The 19,565-nt window shown below is 40.1% G+C and overlaps 2 protein-coding genes across 2 annotated transcripts; one reads left to right on the top strand and one right to left on the bottom strand.

The window, feature by feature from the left end:
* The first annotated feature begins 3,384 nt into the window (after nucleotides 1-3,384).
* napbb (N-ethylmaleimide-sensitive factor attachment protein, beta b) lies at nucleotides 3,385-12,493 on the top strand. The gene is made up of 11 exons (XM_085381778.1): nucleotides 3,385-3,604; nucleotides 5,044-5,123; nucleotides 5,368-5,484; nucleotides 6,529-6,575; nucleotides 6,953-7,030; nucleotides 7,157-7,212; nucleotides 8,839-8,923; nucleotides 9,021-9,125; nucleotides 9,206-9,274; nucleotides 9,353-9,403; nucleotides 11,377-12,493. The coding sequence occupies exons 1-11, from the start codon at nucleotides 3,504-3,506 to the stop codon at nucleotides 11,476-11,478; spliced, it is 891 nt and encodes a 296-aa protein (XP_085237904.1). The 5' UTR covers nucleotides 3,385-3,503; the 3' UTR covers nucleotides 11,479-12,493.
* Nucleotides 12,494-12,506: 13 nt separating this feature from the next.
* Nucleotides 12,507-19,212, bottom strand: gzf1 (GDNF-inducible zinc finger protein 1). The gene is made up of 8 exons (XM_085381776.1): nucleotides 18,824-19,212; nucleotides 17,305-18,308; nucleotides 16,983-17,166; nucleotides 16,686-16,852; nucleotides 16,142-16,236; nucleotides 14,682-14,849; nucleotides 14,404-14,561; nucleotides 12,507-14,179 (listed from the first exon to the last, which is right to left on the bottom strand). Exons 2-8 carry the CDS (start codon nucleotides 18,291-18,293, stop codon nucleotides 13,421-13,423), a joined length of 2,520 nt encoding a protein of 839 aa, XP_085237902.1. The 5' UTR covers nucleotides 18,294-18,308; nucleotides 18,824-19,212; the 3' UTR covers nucleotides 12,507-13,420.
* Between the last annotated feature and the right edge of the window lie 353 nt (nucleotides 19,213-19,565).

Raw genomic sequence — 19,565 nt, 5'->3', positions numbered from 1 at the left:
GAAACTTAATGTTTCACATTTTCATAATAGTCACAGTCTAACTAAGAATTTCCATTTGATCTTTTGATTTTAATGGATCTGCATTTTCATTGTACCAAAGCTGCACTGCAATATGACTGAGTCACTGTTACAAAGCTGTAATCTGTAGTTGAAGTGTTCAGCCAGGTGTAGCCAGTGTGTAAGTACCCTTCACTGGTTTTCCCTTGAAAGTTTCTACTGTAGAAGGTGAGTCATAAAAGTCAAACCAGTGGCCTGAACTGTTCACTATCAAAATTAATCAGTAATTGTGTTTCGTAGCAGCTTCACTGTTGCCATATCTTATCTATCTATATCTTGACTGTACACATTGCTTTTAATGTATTTTCTTATTTAAGCCATATTGTTTTATTAGAAACTAGTTTACAATTATGATTCTAGTACGAGTACCTTTTAGAATATTGGTAAACCATGTAAACAATTGCAAAATGCATGAAATTTTTCTTGACGCAAAAACTAAGTTGACTCATGTAGTAATGTCTTTATTGCTTCTGATTTTTAGATTAGATTAGAGTTTTGATTACCAGGTTGCTTGTTACAGATGCAACCAGACTAGTAAAGCAAACATTAAATGCAGATAAGAGAGCTGTTCTTAGTGCAATACATTAAAAGGTCAAAGTAAACAGACTCTTATGAGGTCATGACAAATGCCATTTCCAGGGAGTTGCTCTTTATATGGAGTTAAGTTCAAGACATACTGATACGTTCACTGTTTGTCAATTTTCCACCAACGTCGCCTGGACTCTCCAGACCTCTGCGCAAAAAGACTCAACGAGGACCATAAATACTGAGGATACTTAGATTTTATATCAGTATGGCTGGTTTAACGCCTGTCACTGACTCTGATTTCATCCTGGTACAGCCTCACTGTTATACACAACACTCTCTGATTACCAAACAGGCTGGTGAGAAAACAGGTTCTATTCAAGCACCGCTGTCTGAGTGAGTGGTATTGGGTCACTTACTAGGAAGGCCATGTGACCACACAGAACCCCCTTGCATCATCTCCATCAGTGCTGTTACCATCAGGCTGGCATAATCGAGTCCCCTTGGCTAAGACAAAGGTCAACAGAGGATCGTTTATCCCTCAGCTGTAAATATTTTGAATAATTTTTTTTAATGATGTTATATCCTTGTATTATTACAGACTGATGTTTAACTCTGATGCCCTTTATCAGTGTTTGTGTTACTTGTTTCTATTTAGAGCGGTGTCACTGATGACTTTTCTCTCCGCTGCTTTGTGACAAACAATAAAGTTGTTTCTATTCTCTTGTGCTTTAAGGACACCACCCATGTCCTTAAAGTCCTTCCATATCATCGTTATGTTGCAAACGGTGCAGAATTGTAAACAACAGAGCTGCAGCGCACTCTGCTGGACAAACTATGCAATGACACCATAATCTTTCAGGAATAAAAAGGGACTGCTTTTTCATCATACCCGGAACAAAACACTTTGCAGATGATATGCTGTATGTCTGTGGTATGTCAGCATTTTTCTGGCTCTAGAAATAGAAATTCCCTTACATCAGATTAAAGCTTAAAGTGTTATTCTGTAATATAAAATATAAAGACAATTGTCTTTATATTTTATATTAGTTAAATTAGTTAAATAAGTGTACCCTGCCTCTCGCCCTATGACAGCTGGGATAGGCTCCAGCGCCCCCCGCGACCCTGAAAAGGATAAGCGGAAGCGAATGGATGGATGGATGGATGTTAATATGTTAACATATTAACAATTTAACTAATAATATATCTAATATACAAATTTTATACTTAATGAGAGTCAGACATATCCAGATAATATAGGGACAGCAAACAGTGCTTACCACACTGACTTCTGCTCTTGTAAGCCATTGAAATATGAGGGCACCAGCTGTTTTCCCACTCTTGCTTGACATACAAGTTGCTGCTGTATGCAGACTTTGATCCATATATATAGCCTACAACACTGTGCTTAAGCCTTGATAGAGCCTCGTTTCTTTATATTTTGCTAAGGAAACAGGAAATAGGGTCAGCAATTTATGAAAATGTACAAATATCCTTGAAAATAGAGTACATAAGGCAAAGGAGTTTGCAGAGTTCCAACAAAGTTGAAAGTCTGTATTTGGTTTGACCACCTTTATTCTTCATCAGATCTCTTAGGGAAGCTTTCTGGTCATTTCTTTAAGTAGTCTGCAGGAATATTTCCCCAGGCTTCTTTGGATGATCTCTGTCAAAATGATCCCACGCTGCTTCAGTAATGTTAAGGTCCAGTATGTGTTTTTCTATCCAGATATTTTACTGCATTGGTAGTGTGTTTGGAATTTCATGCTGAAAACTGAAGCCCCGGCCAATCAAAGGCTGGTGTACTTTTCTCTGTTCATAATTCCTTCAATTTTCACAAGATCCCCAACACCACTGGCTGAAATGAACCATGACAAACCATGACAGAGCCTCCACCGTCATTTGCAGTTGGCTGTAGACACTCACTGTTGTTACATAATTGGTTACAATTAATATTTAAGTAATTACGTATTGTATAATGTAAATGACAAGCATTATCATTTGTAACCTACTGTTTGACCAGCTCTGAATGAGAGCCTTGTTGTACGACTTGGAAGGATTGAATACAGAAAAAGGACGATCACAATAGTGTCTTTCTCACACTTTTTAGAAATCTTAACAGTTTATAAATGTTAGAGCAGCTGAGCTAGGGGGCTATGTACGGTCACATGTTACGACAGTTTGTTTTTAAGCCCTTATTGAGAATTTACATTCACCAGGAGAATAGAGTCAAAGTCTAATTGTACCCAATGGCATTGTTTTGCTGAACCCATAAAATGAATTAGATTTTCCAAATGCACGTTTCCCTCTACAGTTTAATTTAGTTAAAAAAAAGGACATAACTGCACACGCACAGTATAATGTAAGCAATTTGAAGTTTTGTCGAAATAACAACAGCAACAAAAAGTTGTTTGAGCTTCATTTAGCAAAATGAATAATTAGGAAAGTCAAAATGTTTATAGTATAATTAGTCAGTTGCACTGCTTTCGCGCCCTCTGCTGTACAGAAACACAAAGGACACTAATTGTTGTGTTTCTAAATTCAGACAAAAATATTTTATTTATTATTTAACTATATTTTTTTTTAATTAAATGCTGCAGAAAAAACGAATTAAGAAAAAATAAGCCGAATATTCAACATTTATTTTGTAATTTGGCACAAGATATTACGTAACACGGACATAAGAAAATTTGCTCATATCTGGCTGGGAGTTGTAGTTCTTTTTTGCCTCGGCTCTTGCTGAGTTTGGGGCGTAAAGCACTCCAACTCCCGTGATGCCACGGCACTCACCTAAGCCACTAGCTGTGCACGCCTACGCTAAATAAACCCGTCGACTGTAATCCTTACTGTACACACTTGAATCCTCTGCGGGTGTTCTCTGCTTAACTGTTAGCTTTTTTTCCTCCCCCAACTACAGACAAGAAATGGACAACTCTGGGAAAGAGAAGGAAGCTATTCAGCTTATGGCCGACGCTGACAAAAAAGTCAAGTCGTCTGGTTCTTTTTTGGGAGGGATGTTTGGAGGGTAAGACAGCACTGCACCAAAGAACAACAGCTAGCAAGCGTTTAGTGTCAGCGGCAAAGTTGGCACGGAGCCTGTTTTCATTCACACTTGCTTTCACTTAGCTAGCTGAGGTGTCCGTATGTGAACAGGCTAAATGTTATAGAAGTTTAGCTGATTGTTAACGTAGAGGAAGATGACATGCAGCGCAATCGTACCTGCGAGGCAGTTAGCTAACTTAGCTGTTTTTAGGTTTGTAAACAAGCCAGCAGATCACGACCTCCTGCTAGACTTAGCGCTGGCCTTGAGGCTACGCAGCAGACTGTTTTAGCAAGCTTAAAATATCTAATTTATTTACTATAGCTGTAAGTCTTTCCTTTGTTTAATACTGCCTGTTATGTCAGCTTACACATACAGTGTGCTGGTAAGTTCATTAATGTCATTGAACTGTTTATTTCTATTAAATCAGTTTAATGGCAAGTCCTGGATCATGTTTCTTAATTAAATACCCCCCAAAATAAAAAGGACTTAAAAAAATAGAAAACAACGTAATCAGAGTTAAATCACCAGCAGCAGCACATCATCTAATCCTGATGTAATCCGCAGAGGAGTGAATTTATTGCATTAACTACAGTTAATGGTTGCCTTCAGCTGTGACCAACACCCTCGTTAATCCCCATAACTATAGCAATGGCAGATGCTGTCATTAGATTCATGCTATACATAAACTATGGAGGACGCTTGGAGGAGGGGTGAAGTGTATTTTGATTAGGAAGCTCCTAACTCACACCCTCTGGTTTATCTGACCAGTTCTAACCAAATAAACGTTTCTCTTTTATATCTGTACCTGTATTCATGCGTCTTGCTTTCCCAATGGTCGTCATTACAGAAGCTCTATCCAAATCTTTTGCCACTGTCAGTGACCCCAGAAGAGATCAGCATTACCTTATTTAAATCTTGCAAACGTGTGTATATTCTATCCGGTAATGAATAAAAAATATTGTTTGTTTAGACTCTTAATGCAAAAAACCTTCGGCGATAGCCCCGTGTGACTCAGTGGTTTTTTTTTTTCTCTAAACCTCTGCACAGATGAGCCCCAGATGTTACTACGCTGCAGTTCTTATCCAGGATAACCATTGCCAGGCTTCATATTGCTAATTCTGTTGCCGGCCAGGCAATGATGTAATCCTCTGCCATGATTGAATGGCCAGAGTATGATTACGACTACAGGGAGCTCCCAGGGGTCTGCTGGCTGTCAAAAGGAATTGAGCTCTATAGTGCCTGTGTAGAAGGTTTATTTAGGACAAGCCAAACATTGCATCTTAGTGGAAAATCTAACAATAGTGTGTCTTTACATATAGCTCAGCATGATCGTCCTTTTCATAAACAAAATGCAATGAACATTTGCACTAAATTCAAAACTGTGTTCTTGTTTTTCTCCTCATATGAATATATTTTTTTAGGGGACATCACAAAGTGGAAGAGGCATGTGAGATGTACTGCAGAGCAGCCAACATGTTCAAGATGGCCAAGAACTGGAGCGGTGCGATGAACTGATTATTGCTTATGACATCCACACCTTAAAATTTTCCACTCACTTTTGCTGCTCTCTTGAACAAGTTTTTATTTTATTTATTTTTTTGGCGCTGTAACTGCAAACTTTGTGAAAGTGCCACACTTAAGTTGGGTTCAAGTTATGCGCATAATTAAGAGTGTCAGCTAAATCCAAAGTGTGCAGTGTGTGTGTGTGTGTGTGTGTAACAGTTTGGCATCTCCCTCGTCTCCAGGTGCTGGAAATGCATTTTGCAAGGCCGCACGTCTCCATATGCAGCTGCAGAACAAACACGACTGTGCCACCAGTTTCATCGATGCTGGAAATGCTTACAAGAAGTCTGACCCTAATGGTAAGACCAGGCTGCTAATCATATGTAATACTCTTTATATTCCAACTGTATAAATGAATGAAGTGTTGATTGTGGAGCCCAGAAAGCAGATTCTGTTAATCTGGATGCAGCGTTTTCAGTAATCACTCATCCCAATGGCTTTTTTAGTGGGTGATGAACTATTTCTCTCACTGAAAATGCTGCATTCACATGAGCAAAATCATCTTTTTCTTGAATGGATTATTGATCATGCATTAGACTGAGCTTTAGGCTACAAGGTTTCTATGGAAGCTTCGTTCCACAAAGAAATAAATAATTTCAGGTTACGTATCACAAACGTTTGAGTTATAAGTCAAATTTTTGAGAAAATAACTTAAATATTTAAGTTGGCGCTGTCATTAAGGAAGCTCTGAAGGTGCTACGTGAAAGCCACATGAATTACAAATGAATTTTTGTGTTGCTAGCTGAATCGCCTGGCATTGTTTTCTGCACAACTGCAATATGTTCATGTTTAATGTACACTGGTAGCTCAATGATGCTATCACTGTCCAATTTTGCGTGTGCATGTGTCTGTACCATCTGCCATCTGTTTCCAGGTAACAAGGAAAAGGTGTCATTCACTGAGCTTCTTGATTGGCAGAGCTAACTTGAAATTTAATCTTACTAACTCAAAGGTTTGAGAAAATAGCCTGCAATTTCTTCTGTCAGTAAAAACCCCAGACAAGTTTGAATCCCGGTGACCTTGAGCTCGAGGTCAAGTTCAGAGATCAAATTTTCTGAAAATCTTGTGAATGTGATAACCCGAGAACAAGGTTACATAGGATTTTAAAACTGATACCACAGGTGTGTTTACCAGTATTTTTATATTTTACCTTTATAAGTAAGAGGTAAGAAATCTCTTTTATGAAAAGCGTGTTAGATAATTGTATGACTCACACCATTTCACCCCGCTGAAAGAACATCCCGTGTATACCGATGTGCAACACGATGCTGTGCAAGAGAAAGTGTGAGAAAGCTTACATGATGTCTAACTGTTCCCTCCTCTTCCCTTAATGCTGCTAAAAGAGGCAATCAAGTGTTTAAATGCTGCCATCGATATATACACAGACATGGTAAGATTTTTATAGTGTCTGATTGTGACTTGTAATTTTATTTTTTCCAAGACTGTACTAGAAGTCCCATCACCTGGATAACCGAAGGCCCTCATACACATCTGTGCTGTAGCAGGCTACCTCTGCCAGTATCATCATATCCACTGCCCATGTTGTGTTTATTGAATGTTGTTCTCCAATTTGCCCTTTTCTTGTTGTTTTTCTTCATGTTCCTTTAAAGAGGGTGATTTTTAAATGTCTTGTAGATGGAGCCCCACAGGCTGCTACTTAACCTCCCCTCTCAGCACTCAGAGTGGAACCTTTCATTGACTTGAGAGGCATCTGTCTGGATAGATCCAGTGTGTAATGATTTTTTCCCCCCTTTCTTTGTCCTTCAGGGAAGATTTACCATCGCAGCCAAACACCACATCAGTATTGCAGAGATCTACGAGTCTGAACTAGTTGATATTGAAAAGGTAATGGTGTCATGTAATCAGATTATACTACCAACTACTGTTAAAACTAATTATGGTGCAAATTTTCTTCAAGGGACATAGAAAATATAAATATAAGGGCTTTTTGTTGCTTTGTCTTCTGTAAAGGCGATTGCACATTATGAACAAGCAGCAGACTACTACAAAGGAGAAGAATCGAACAGGTACTGTCCCCTTTATTAGTATAAAATATTGGATTTTGTCAGTCGTTTTTTCTTTTTGTTTTTTGTTTTTTCAGCTCTGAATTCAGAAATTAAAGCAAAAAGTAATTTCAGGTTTCAGATATATGTGTGCACCCTCATCGAAGCTGTAAAGGTCTACAATAGTCGGCCACAACATTAAACCACCAGCCCAATATTAAATAAGTAACCTCACAACTTCAGCACAGCTCTAACCCATCAGGGCATGGACACAGGCTTCTGGAGATGTTCTCTAGTGTCTGGTGCTGGGATGCTGACAGGTTGAGAGTTAAATCCTTCTTGGATTGATGTCCAGCTGGATTGAGAACTAGCTGAGTTTAGAACAGGGATTTCAAACTCATCTTACATCGTATGTACATTAACTGCACATTTAATCCTTGAAATATCTTAATGCAAGAAAAAGAAGTGCAATCTCTCTAATATGTCCCAGTTTTTCTTCACAATAAGGAAGTGTGTCTGTAGTAATTGAAAGAAATCAGTCAGCATGACTCTTTGAGCTTCAATTGTGAGAAATTAATGTATAAAATAATAGAAAAAGCTATATTTTATTTATTTGTGTTTTTCATTTCTTTCAACTTATAAAAAAAGGTAACGTTTTGTCTTTTAATTGCTTATCTGTTACTTTATTACTGTAGTATGAATGGGTATGGGGGAGGTCTTTATTATTAGGAAACACTGTAAAATTTATGAAAGTATGCCCTCCTTTACATTTTCCAAAGATGTCCAGTTTTTGAGTCTTTGCCAGACCAATTCTGGCTCGTGGGCTTCACGTGTCACACCGCTGGTTTAGAAGATGGGTCGGTTGTTTTATCGTGAGCCACTAAAGGGATGTTGGTTGCTGCAGAAGGTATTGCAGCATCGACTCTATATAAGAAAATGGACATAGCTGTGAGACTTCGACCATCGGTTATGGGTTTGTTACATTTTTGCCGCTGCTATGTTAGTTTTATGGACAAAAAGGGTGGTGTGCTAAGTTACCAGCTAGTCCCAGCAAGCTTTGTTAGCAAGCTCCATTTAAACATTGTGCAGGTGCAACACACAGACAGATATCTTCTGATAAGTGCAAAGCAACATACTAATAAAATAGAGAACTAGAGGAACTGCAGTTTTTTCTTCCCCTTTAGCTGACATTACCAGCTGGTGCAGTAAGATTGTTAAGATACTTGTTTTTTGCATGAACATTCAAGCAAAACAAGATCAAGTGTTATTCACCTCCATCGGTCTGTGATTGTAATGTTGTGGCTGACTGGCGTTAAGCATTGATCACTCACATAGCTGTTTACTGAAGTCTTTGTTCAATAGTCCAATCCATTACACAAGTAGAAAGAGGATAGCCATTAAAGCAGGAACAGTATTAGTTTAAAAATATCAGCAGCTGTTAAATAATCTCTAACCAATAACAAATCTTATCCAGGTGGGCTGAACTGCACAAAACTGTGGCATTGGACGCACTCGTTATTAATAAATCAGCATTCGAAACTAATTTAGCATAGCGCTTTTTGAAAACTGTGCAACACTGGTTTCAAACAGCCCTCATGGTTATACAGGTTGCATTAGATTCACTGTGTGCTGTTTACACACTGTCCTTAGTTCCGCCAACAAGTGTCTGCTGAAAGTGGGAGCTTACTGCGCTCAGTTGGAGCAGTACCAGAAGGCTATCGAGATCTACGAGCAGGTGTGTCTACAGTGCTCTGCTTTGTATTTGTGCATGAGGTTCCTAACTCAGTTTTGACATTTCTGATAAATGTTGAATGATATGGATTTATATCCAGGTTGGAGCCAACACGATGGACAACCCGCTGCTGAAATACAGCGCCAAGGAGTATTTCTTCAAAGCCGCTCTTTGTCATTTCATCGTTGACGAGCTCAACGCTAAGGTGAGTTTACGCCTTCGTGAGTGACTCTCAGGATCTGGGATGATGAATTCTGGAAGAATTTTAACTTTGCCTCTCCGTAGATCGCTGTTGAGAAGTATGAGGAGATGTTCCCGGCTTTTTCCGACTCCAGAGAATGCAAGTTGTTGAAGGTAGCTGGATAGCGGCTTACTTTCTTCCCTTAATCTATTCAGTTTCTATGAGTGACCTACATCTCTTTGTTTTAACAGAAACTCCTTGAGGCTCACGAGGAGCAGAACAGCGATGCTTTCACAGAGGCAGTAAGTCTTGTATACACTGAAAACTCTCTTCTTCTTCTTTTTTAATAAGGCGTTTGGAGAGTGTAGGCGTCCGCTTGTGACTGTTTCAACTTGTAGTTTAGTTAGATTTTCATTCAAGGAAGCTGAAGGCTGGAACTCGGCAATTCTCCATGGACTTTGTATGTGAATGTGTTGCAAAGTGTAGTGTATAGTGCAGCCCGGTAATCATAACAACTAAACTCATAAAAGACAGTTTAAAATTAACTCAGAGTCACAGAGCGAAAAGCGTCCTCGTGCCAGAAGTTTGAATAAACCAAGTGTAAACCTTTGGGGCTGAAAAATTAAGCCAATCCTGAAATAGATACTTGAGGTTGGTTCCAAAAATGAGTCGGTCCCCACGGACTCCCATATTAAAACGCATGACTGTACTGGAGGAATAACCATAATTACAGCCTGGTATAAAAATTGTTTTGGTCCCTGGGTTAATTTTACCGCTTTTTACAACTGTATAGAGGAATCTTTTTTAACCTTCCCTGTAAATTAATATTAAGGCTTAATTATAAGGGCTTCAGGCTTCAACTCACTGAGCTGACTTTTCAACCATGCAGCTGTCTGACCAATGTACAGTTTGTTGTGCAGTTTATGTAAGTGATATCCTAGTAGTTAGTTACTAAGCACTACTTAGCATGTAGCTGTGTTTGTGTAGCACATCCATACATTCTGTGGTTATAGTTTGCTAACTTCTTCCTGTTTAAAGGGAGTTTTTCCTTCCCGCTGTCGCCAAGTGCTTGCTCAAGTGGGGTCATTTGGTTGTTGGGGGTTTCTCGGTTTTATTGTAGGGTCTTTACTAGAGATGGCACGAAACCACTTTTTAATGTCCGATACCGATAAATTTGGATATCTGCCGATACAGATATGAATCTGATATAGTGTATTTTAGAATCAATAAAACTGTTTTTTTTTTATATATTTTGCTGCATTTTGTATAAGTTCATACTCAAGTTTTAAAAAATAAAACACTAAAGCTATTCTATTATACCTTAATGCAAAAAATACACTGCACCCAAAATATTTCATAGTTCAGCAATACTGATCAGTCTAATAAACTTAAACCTGCACCATCCTCTCTAGTCTGGTATTTTAAAGAGTACTTGGCGGAAATATTAAACAACCTAACTAATGGGATTGCCAACAAAAAAATATGGGGAACCACCCCCCACCCTCCGCCTCATGATGCTTAATCGATGTAATCAACTTTAATTTGATATATGTGTAAAACAAATGCACAGAAATCAATTATTTTTCTACAATAATTAAAAAGATTCAACATTTTTCTTCAACAGAATTTTCCCTGTTAATGCCCTACCTGCCCCCCTGGCAAAACTTTGCTAGACCCGCCCCTGCACAGTTACCAGCCGTCAGCTACGTAGAAAAGGATCCTGGTGTAGAAAGTAATATTAAATACATTCTAACAACAGCTTATCAAGCTTAAACGTGCTGCTGTTGTTTATCCGCTGGTTTCCTTTTTCTGGAGCAAAGTGGGCGATAAACAAACAAGAGAGACGGACTCGCGACAGAAAAGCCGATCGCCTGATCATTGATCAGTTTCATGATTGAAGTAGCAACAGGAGAGGGAGGGGGGGGAGAAGAAGAGGCAGTCGCTCCATATATCGGTTGTTAAGCTTAACGTGGGAATGCTTTAAAACATTTAGAGATGAACTTACACACTTGCTTTACTTCTCTGGGATAGTTTGTAGTTGTACAAATATGGTCAGGCAAGGCTTCAAAACAGGCATCCACAAACCAATAGGTAGGCACCATGGTTATTTTTGGAGTACAGCCTTTTACATAAAGGACCATCTAAAAAGGATCTTGTTTGTGAAAATGCACCACTTTTGATAGAGTGCTGGTGATGCAAAGCAGGTCATTCTAGTTGGAATCCTAATTTGAAGCAGGAAACACTTATTGTGTGTGCCCTTGTCTGCCTGATGCAGGTAAAGGAGTTTGACTCAATCTCACGTCTGGACCAGTGGCACACAACCCTCCTGCTGCGCATCAAAAAGACCATCCAGGGCGATGAAGGGGATCTGAAATGAAAGACACCTCGGGGTAGAAACGCAGCACGGAGGGAAAGTTTATCACGCATGCTTTCAAACACACAAACCAACACACACCCTTACACTCCCCTCACTGTGTATATAGGAGTGTCCACTGATGATTTTTCAATATTTCACTGCTCACTTGCTGTTCTTTCAGAGCACTGTCTTTGTTTCAGCGTGTCTGAATCTGGTCAGAATGTAAATCCTCTCGCCCTCACCTCTGTCTAGAGGATTGCTGCATACATTTTTCTCTTGAAATCTGTCCTGGGGGATTTCAGAGCAGTGTATTCTGTTTTGAAGTTAGTACTGATAAGAAATATTGCATGTTTTGTACAGTTATTGTTTACTAGTCAGATGCAGCTTCTTTCTTTTTTAAATCTAGTTTATTGTATATTTAAACAGATTATGTAATGTTTCTCATGCTTTGTATGAATCTAAAGAATGTACCATTATCTTAGCTTGTGTTGTTGAGATGGAAACAGAAAGATCTTAAAGCAAAATTCATTTATTACATCCACAAACTCTTATTTAGCTTCCATTTTATCACCACAGGGAGGGTAATGATATGCACTAAGTGTAGACTGTTATACATTTATAGGTAATTTTATTACTGCTGTTTATGATTTGTCAACTTAATGATACTTTGAATGTTTGAAGCTGCGATTTAGAGTTTGTACTGTTGAATGAAAAGCACTGACACAGATCTCCTTACTTCTTATACCCAGGGCTGTAATCCTGTGCTGATGAGCATCATTAGTCACTCATTATGTGCTGTAAACGTATCATAGAAGGTTTACTACTGCACTGTAAACCTTGCAAATGGCCAGTCGCTAAGCATGTCATTGTGTATAGTTCAGTGTTGTGTACTTTCACTATTGTTAGCCAGACCAAAGTGTTTACTAAAGGGTCAGTTGCCCCGTGTACCCAGCTTCTTCCAGGTGGGATAATAGTGGGCTGTGGATTTGATCAGTATGCTTGTGCAAATGGAAATTAATAAAGGCATTATATCCCATACTGTTGTTGCCTTTGGTGTTACCTCAAGCAGGTTAGCTTATCTTGAATAATATTTGTACTCTGGCCTCATCTGTCATGTGTGTGTCATCATGACAAAGTTTTACATGTAAATGATAGCATTTTGTTTTCTATTTTAAAAAAAAAAAGAAAAAAAAAAGCTTAAACTGTAGTTTTTCTTATTCAAGGTTTTCTGTTAAATAGTTTTTTACCCCTCTGTTGTAAAAAGCTGATGTCGTCAGGCAGGCAAGTGGACACCGAACTTTGTGAATGCGATAACTCGAGATCAAGGCAACGTAGGATTTTCAAAATAACACCAAAAGTGTATCTAATAAAATCTCAGACCGGTTTTATTCTCAGTGACCTCAGGGTCAGAGGTTAAGTTTTCTGAAAATTTTGTGAATGCGATAACAAGAAGGTGACATTTTTGAAATTGATGCCTTAGCTGTGCGTACTAGGAGGCTGAGGGACAATTTCAAACAGAGACAAGTGCCAGGATTTTGAAGGACTTAAGCAATTTTGTTCACAGTTAGATTAAATGATCAAAAGTTCGTTGCTGCTGTTTCACAGCTGCAGTATTTTATATGCAGAGCGTTTCTCTGTAATTAATACAAAAGTGTTGTAAAATATTCTAAACCATGCTTTTGAACATGTGTAATTGATTACAATCTTCACTTCATTTGTATTCACTGGGGTTTGTGTCAGATTAAACTTTAGCTTCACCTCTGTAACAGTGTGATATTGAAATGCCAAACAAAAAGTGCTAACGCTATTCCTGAAACACCAGAACTCAGATAATTATAATAGTGAAAAACTCAAAGAATACACATAAGGTAGCATGATTTGATTTGAGACAGCTAAAAACTCCCCAAAGCCAGTAAAATAAGCTATTTACATTCACCCCCTACACACATCTTATTTTGAGGTCTCAGTTTAGTCCTTTCTTGTTCTTCACTTTGGATACTGGCTGTTTTCTCCCACAATCATTCTCACCAATAACCACAGTCTGAATGTTGGGGTCCGGAGGTTCAGTATCTGAAGCGGCTTTAGAGTCTGAAACTGGAGCCAAAATAGTTTGCGAAGCTGCAGCTTCCAGTACAGATGATGTCGAAACTCCTGGGATCTGTGAGACTGATGCTAAAAACCCCTCAGAAACTGGAACTGAGAGAGTGGATACAGACAGAGAAGTAGAGGGCGCTTCAGAGGACAAGGGGACAGAGTGAGCCATGGACACTGGTAAAGGGAAGGGAACAGGGATGGCTGACCCATCTAAAGAAATGACACTGGTCCCTGTATTGTCAGTGGCTACGATGGGCTGGATCTGAGTCCCTGGTGTGACATCCGTGTGGATAACGGTGATCCCGCCGATAGTGCTGTGGCTGACCAGAGCGATGGCTCCGTGACTGGTCAGCCACTCAGCAGGAACACTGACTGGCTCAGATGGAATCACAATGGAGTCGGTGTGGGTTTTACCACCAGCATCAGGAGCATCGCCAGCATCAGGAGCATCGCCAGCATCAGGAGCATCGCCAGCAGCAGTTGTAGCACTTTTCCTGGGCATGCTCTTATGCTCTCCTGGTCCTGCTTCTTCTGTCTTTATCTTAGTAGGAGATCTGGGCTTCTTTTCCTCCACATTTCCCTCCAGCACCACCAGGTATGTCTTCCACGGAGCATCTGAGTCATGAATCTGAAGGTCAAAGAATCCGATGTTATTTCTGCAGCAGTCAGTGCAGGCTTCTTTCTTTTTTCTGTTTTTTAAGATCTACAATCACTATACAAAAAAATCCAAAAATCATCAGCTTATGTGTCTTTTTTTCTAAATACGGGAACTTCAGCTCCTGCCACAATACAAGTTAAACAAACTCTGTACCCGTGTAGGTGAAACTACTTTTTCTAAGAAGTATTGCTCACCGTAGTGTGCCTGCGTAGGGTGGACTTGTCTGTAAATGTGCGTTTGCAGAGGCCGCACATGTAGGGCTTCTCTCCTGTGTGAATACGCTGATGCCTCTGCAGTGCGTTGAGCTGAGTGAACTGTTTGTCACAGTCTTTACAGCTGTACGGACGCTCGCCTGACAACCACCAAAGAAACAAGAAAATATCAAAAAATATTGAGGAAGAGATTAATGAAAAATCACCTATAAATTCAATGTAATATAACTATTAAATGAAAAACGACATCTACATTTCACCTGTATGTATTTTTAAATGCTGGTGGAGAGAGTTCCTCTGAGCGAAGCCTCTACCGCAAGTTTCACACTTATATGGTCTGGAGCCTGTGTGGATGTTTGAGTGGTGTCTCAGGTATTCTTTAGATGCAAAGCTTTTCCCACAGGCTTCGCACATGAATGGCTTCTCTCCTAACACGAGAGAACAAAAAGTTATGGTCTTGTATGTGTAGATAGTTTTGTTTTTAGTGTGCTCACACTTCAGGACTTTTTCTTTAAGAAATACTGTTTGTGGAGATAGACCAAAAAAATAATCTCCAATGAGCTTTAAGGGAGAAACTATAGGCGCAGAGGATAAAAACTGTAACACATCCCAACGAAGCATCCTCAGGTGATTAGCTGTTTCAAGATATTTTAATGAGGGTATTTTTTAAAAACCTAACACTTCATGAATCAGAAAACAGCCATTAATGCTAATGCCAGGTGCTGCTAATCAAATGTACTTAATTCGCTGATCATCCGCAAGCGTGAGCACGTCTATAAAAGCAGATGTTTTGGTAGTTTGCTGGTCTGGATGTGCAAACAAACTGAACTCAAACTCAAATCGTGCAATGCTCAGATGCAATGCAAAAAACCCAGGATGTTAAATTTTAAAGTTTATTGGGCACTACGAGGAAAAAAAAAGAACAGGACAGCACAACTTAGGTTTGGAAAGTTGGATCTTACCAAACCACGAGACTTTTGGGACAATTTCCTTTGGACAGACCAGGTGACAAATTGAGATATTTGGCCATAATGCACAGTGGCACATTTGGCAAAAAACAAACAAACAATACTGACTTTCCAGCCCGATGGTGGAGGAGTGATGTTTTGCAATCACAGGACCTTGACAACTTGCAGTCATTCAGTTGACCTCCTCTGTATGCCAAAGTATTCTAGAGTCAAATGTGAGGCCATCTGTCTGACAGATAACAGCTGGCTGAAAATGGGTCATGCAGGACAGGATAACGATGCCAGGCACAGCAGCAAATCTCCAACAGAATGACTTTAAATTAAAAGAATCAAGTTGCTGCAATGGCCCCAAGTCCAGACCTCAACCTGACGCAAATGCTGTGGTAGGAGTGTACAAGAGCTGTGCATAAATAAATGCCAGCAAATTTCAATGAACTGAAACAACACTGCAAAGAAGAGAGGGCCAAAATTCCTCCACAACACAATGAAAGACAGATAAAGCCACGCAGAGCTCAATTCCTTCAAGGTATTGCCGCTAAAGATGGCTTACAAGCTACTCAATCATGGGGTGTATTTAGTTTTTAACATACTGCATAAAGTCATGTGAAAACTTTCTTTTTCTTTTCTTCCCACAGGTCTGTAATGCCAAAAATGACCAAAGCACAGAAATGTAAAGAAATGACAAGATGAAACATGCTCTTGATGACAATGCTCAAATCTGATTAGTTATTAATGTTCAATTATGGTTTTACCTGTGTGCGATCTCTTATGGTAGGCCAGCATGTGCTTCTGAGTGAACCGTGCATCACACTCATCACATGCAAATGGCTTCTCTCCTGTGTGAGTCCTACACATGTGTAAACACACAGGTTTAAACCTCATCATCTGCTTACACATACACTACATAAACATGTAGGATGCACCAAACACACAGAACTGCCATTAAAAAAACAGTCCAGTTGTTCTTTGACGGTAAAGTAACATAGGAGGCTCTCGTGCCTGATCTCCAATTGATGGCAGCACCTTCAGCCTGATATTCCAGCTGTTTCTGGTGAAAGTAGTCTATATATAAAGATGCCTGGTCTGAGCTATTAATTTAGCATACTGTTCTCCAGGAAGGCTGAAGGTGATGCATTTCATGACTAAGTAGCGGGATGCTAATATCAAAGGATTCACTATAAAGAGAATAACTCAAATGACCCCCTTAATACTCTCCCAAGATTAAAAGCTTTCGGTCAATTTCTTGCTTTTGCAGGCCCACCCCTACCCCGAGGCTTTATTTAACCACCTCCGTACCTGCGGTGCATCTTGAGGGCAGAGTTCTGGGTAAATCTGGCCCTGCAGTCAGTACACTCATAGGGTTTTGTGCCTGTGTGTGTCCTCTCGTGCAACAACAGGGCAGTTTTGGAGCTGAGTGATTTCCCGCAGTCAGGACAGATGTGTCGCAGATTGCGTTCATGCACCTAAGCAGCCGCGACAGAAACTCCACATAAAAAAATGTGACTCTCACAGAAATTGGATTATTACAAATTTAATACTTTTTATCATTAAAATAACATTAATATGGCTGTTAGAAATTCTACCGGTCCTCACCTGTCTTTGATGGCGGACGACATCCTTCTTTCGCTTAAAGGTCTTGTTGCAGGATTCGCAGACAAAGAGCCTCTCGTTACTGTGAACGTGCTTTTCGTGGATCTTCAGATTGCTGCGGTTTGCAAAGGTCTGCGAGCAGGTCTCACAGCGATAAACCACATCTGCTTTCACGCCATGGTACGTACTCACCAAGACACCAACAAGTTGCAGCATTATTTAAAAATATATACCATGTACATTATGATATAATGCACATACTGTACTGTACGTTGCAGTGCATAATTCCAGCTATATTAGAGCTAAAGCATTATTATCATGTTACCTGATATGCTTTAAGTAGCTCTTCTCATAGTGGAAAGTCCGCTGGCACTTGTTGCACTGGAACTGGGCCTTGGATGATTGTTTTAAAGTCTGCTTGGATTGTTCCTCCTCATCCTCCTCCTCCTCTCCGGGTGGTAAAAACAACGGGTCTTCAGAATCCTTACTCTGCGCATCGTCCTCACATTCCCAGTCATCCCCATCAGAGGCAGGGTCTCCCAGTGAACACTCGTCTTCTTTGGCTTTTTCTTTCTCTGGCTCAGCTTTATCTTCAGTCCTGCTCCCATCCTCCTCTCCATCTTTATCAATAGTTTGATTTTTGATGTTTAAAGGCACTATTTTAGTACAAACGCCTCTCTGTTGCACCTTACTGCCAGACGGTTTCACCTGTAGCTTTCTTCCCCGCCTTTTTTCATCCCTCACTGTTTTCTTTGCCTTGAATCTTTTTGAAGTGACTTCTGTCACCAGCCTATGTGGAGACAGCTGCCGCTTAACCAGCAAGCTTCTACGATGCCTCTTCCCGTTTGCCTTTTCTTCCTTTTGAGCACCATGCACATCATCTGGAGCCACAACTTTTGAGCTTTTCTTTGTGGGCTTTTGTATCATTTCTGCGCTTATGGCTTCGCCGCAAACCTTCAGCAGATCATCACAGTCCAAAAACTCTGCCGCTGCTTGAACATTACCTATCTTGTCTCTGGCAACTTCAACTTTACCGGTGTACACAAATTCCAGAAATGCAGAGAAATCCTCCAAGTGCATATTTGAGAGAGACAGTTTATCACGAGATGCGTGCGGAGACAGCAGAATTTTCTTGAAGTAGCCACTGGATGCAGCAAGCATCACCTGGTGGGCATGAAACTCCTCCACATCTCCCTCATAGTCCACCTGCACGGTGACGTCACTCAGCTGACCTTGCAGCCTCAGGTCATGCAGAGAAGCCAGAATGTGCTCATGATGCGAGCCTGAGGTAAGCTGGACCGCTTTGCTCCCCATCGTTCACTCGGGCACCTGAGAAAAACATGAGCTGTAATTGGCTGGGTTTGTTACTCAGCACTGACATTTGTGTATGTGCTATGAAAAGACTATACCGGCTTAAATCTACATTAGCTTGAGCCATCGTTAGAAGAGGCTAACTTTACAGCAGTTAAAGTGACATTTAGTCTATTAGGAAATGAGATGAACACAATAATAGGGAATTGGCAGTTAATAATTAACTAGAGGGCAGTAAATGCTCAGCGAGTTCCTTAAAATGACCCCGATGTCAGAAAAACTTACATATAATTACTTAAAGTGGTTTAAATGTAACACGTTTGTGGTTTTGTCTCGATACCACTCACTGACAGCAAATGCTAACAGCAGCGTCACATGCACTGTGGCAAACAAGCTAGGTTAGCTACAAAAAAATTAGCACTTCGTATGTAACTAATGTGTGTTTCTTTGGTAACACAACATCGTAGCACGACACGCTGCACGCAGTGTAGCAGCCAGCAATATACACAGCGAAACGAAGCAAGTTTTCTTACCGTAAACTCGGTAAAATGGCAGCCCTTCAGAAATGCTCTACTCGGCGGAGAGCACTTCCTGGAACAAGTCACTCACGAAAACGGCACTTGTCTCTTTACTTTGCCGACATCCGGTGCCGTTTAGACTGATTTGGGATCAGTCTTTATTTTGCAGTCGCGTTTAAAATCGTAATTTGCTGAGTACAGCTGCTGTTTCTGGGTCGTTTTGTGTCGGGTTATTGACTATAAGCGCAGGACCTTATCTAAAACTAGACGGTGTTCGAACGTTTGTTCACCCGTGACTACTGTTGTGCTAATTTAGCTAGATAGCACTTTATATCGGTTTACCTTTGCGCCAAAATACTGTCCATTTGCTTAATCAATAGGATACTGCAGTCTTCATGCTACTGCAACTGCCTTTATTTTGTGTGAAATAAACTGCTTACAGAACAATGACAGCCAAGTCCCCGTGTTACCGTAACTCTTAATCGCTATAGAAGATAATGCTTATGAAAACATTACTCCTAGCACCCACATGGTGGCAGCATGGCACAGTAGGACAGCAACGCGCTATACACCGCTTGTGTTGGGTTAAAAAACACTTTGTGTTTATGCATTATGTACAGTCTGCAGTCTTTTAGGGCTGGACAGTTTTCAGGAGTGCCTGTAATTTATAATGTAGCTCGCTTTCTGGTCGCTAGTATCACGTGGCAGCCTTCTTTGATGTCAAATAATTTCCCTGTATAATATCATGGACTGTATA

Source organism: Rhamphochromis longiceps, linkage group LG15, assembly GCF_057381845.1.
Source record: "Rhamphochromis longiceps isolate RC_006_pf linkage group LG15, R_longiceps_female_GT1.1, whole genome shotgun sequence".
Taxonomy (NCBI): domain Eukaryota; kingdom Metazoa; phylum Chordata; class Actinopteri; order Cichliformes; family Cichlidae; genus Rhamphochromis; species Rhamphochromis longiceps.
Note: the sequence above shows the minus strand (reverse complement) of the source record. Positions and strands in the feature narration are given on the sequence as shown.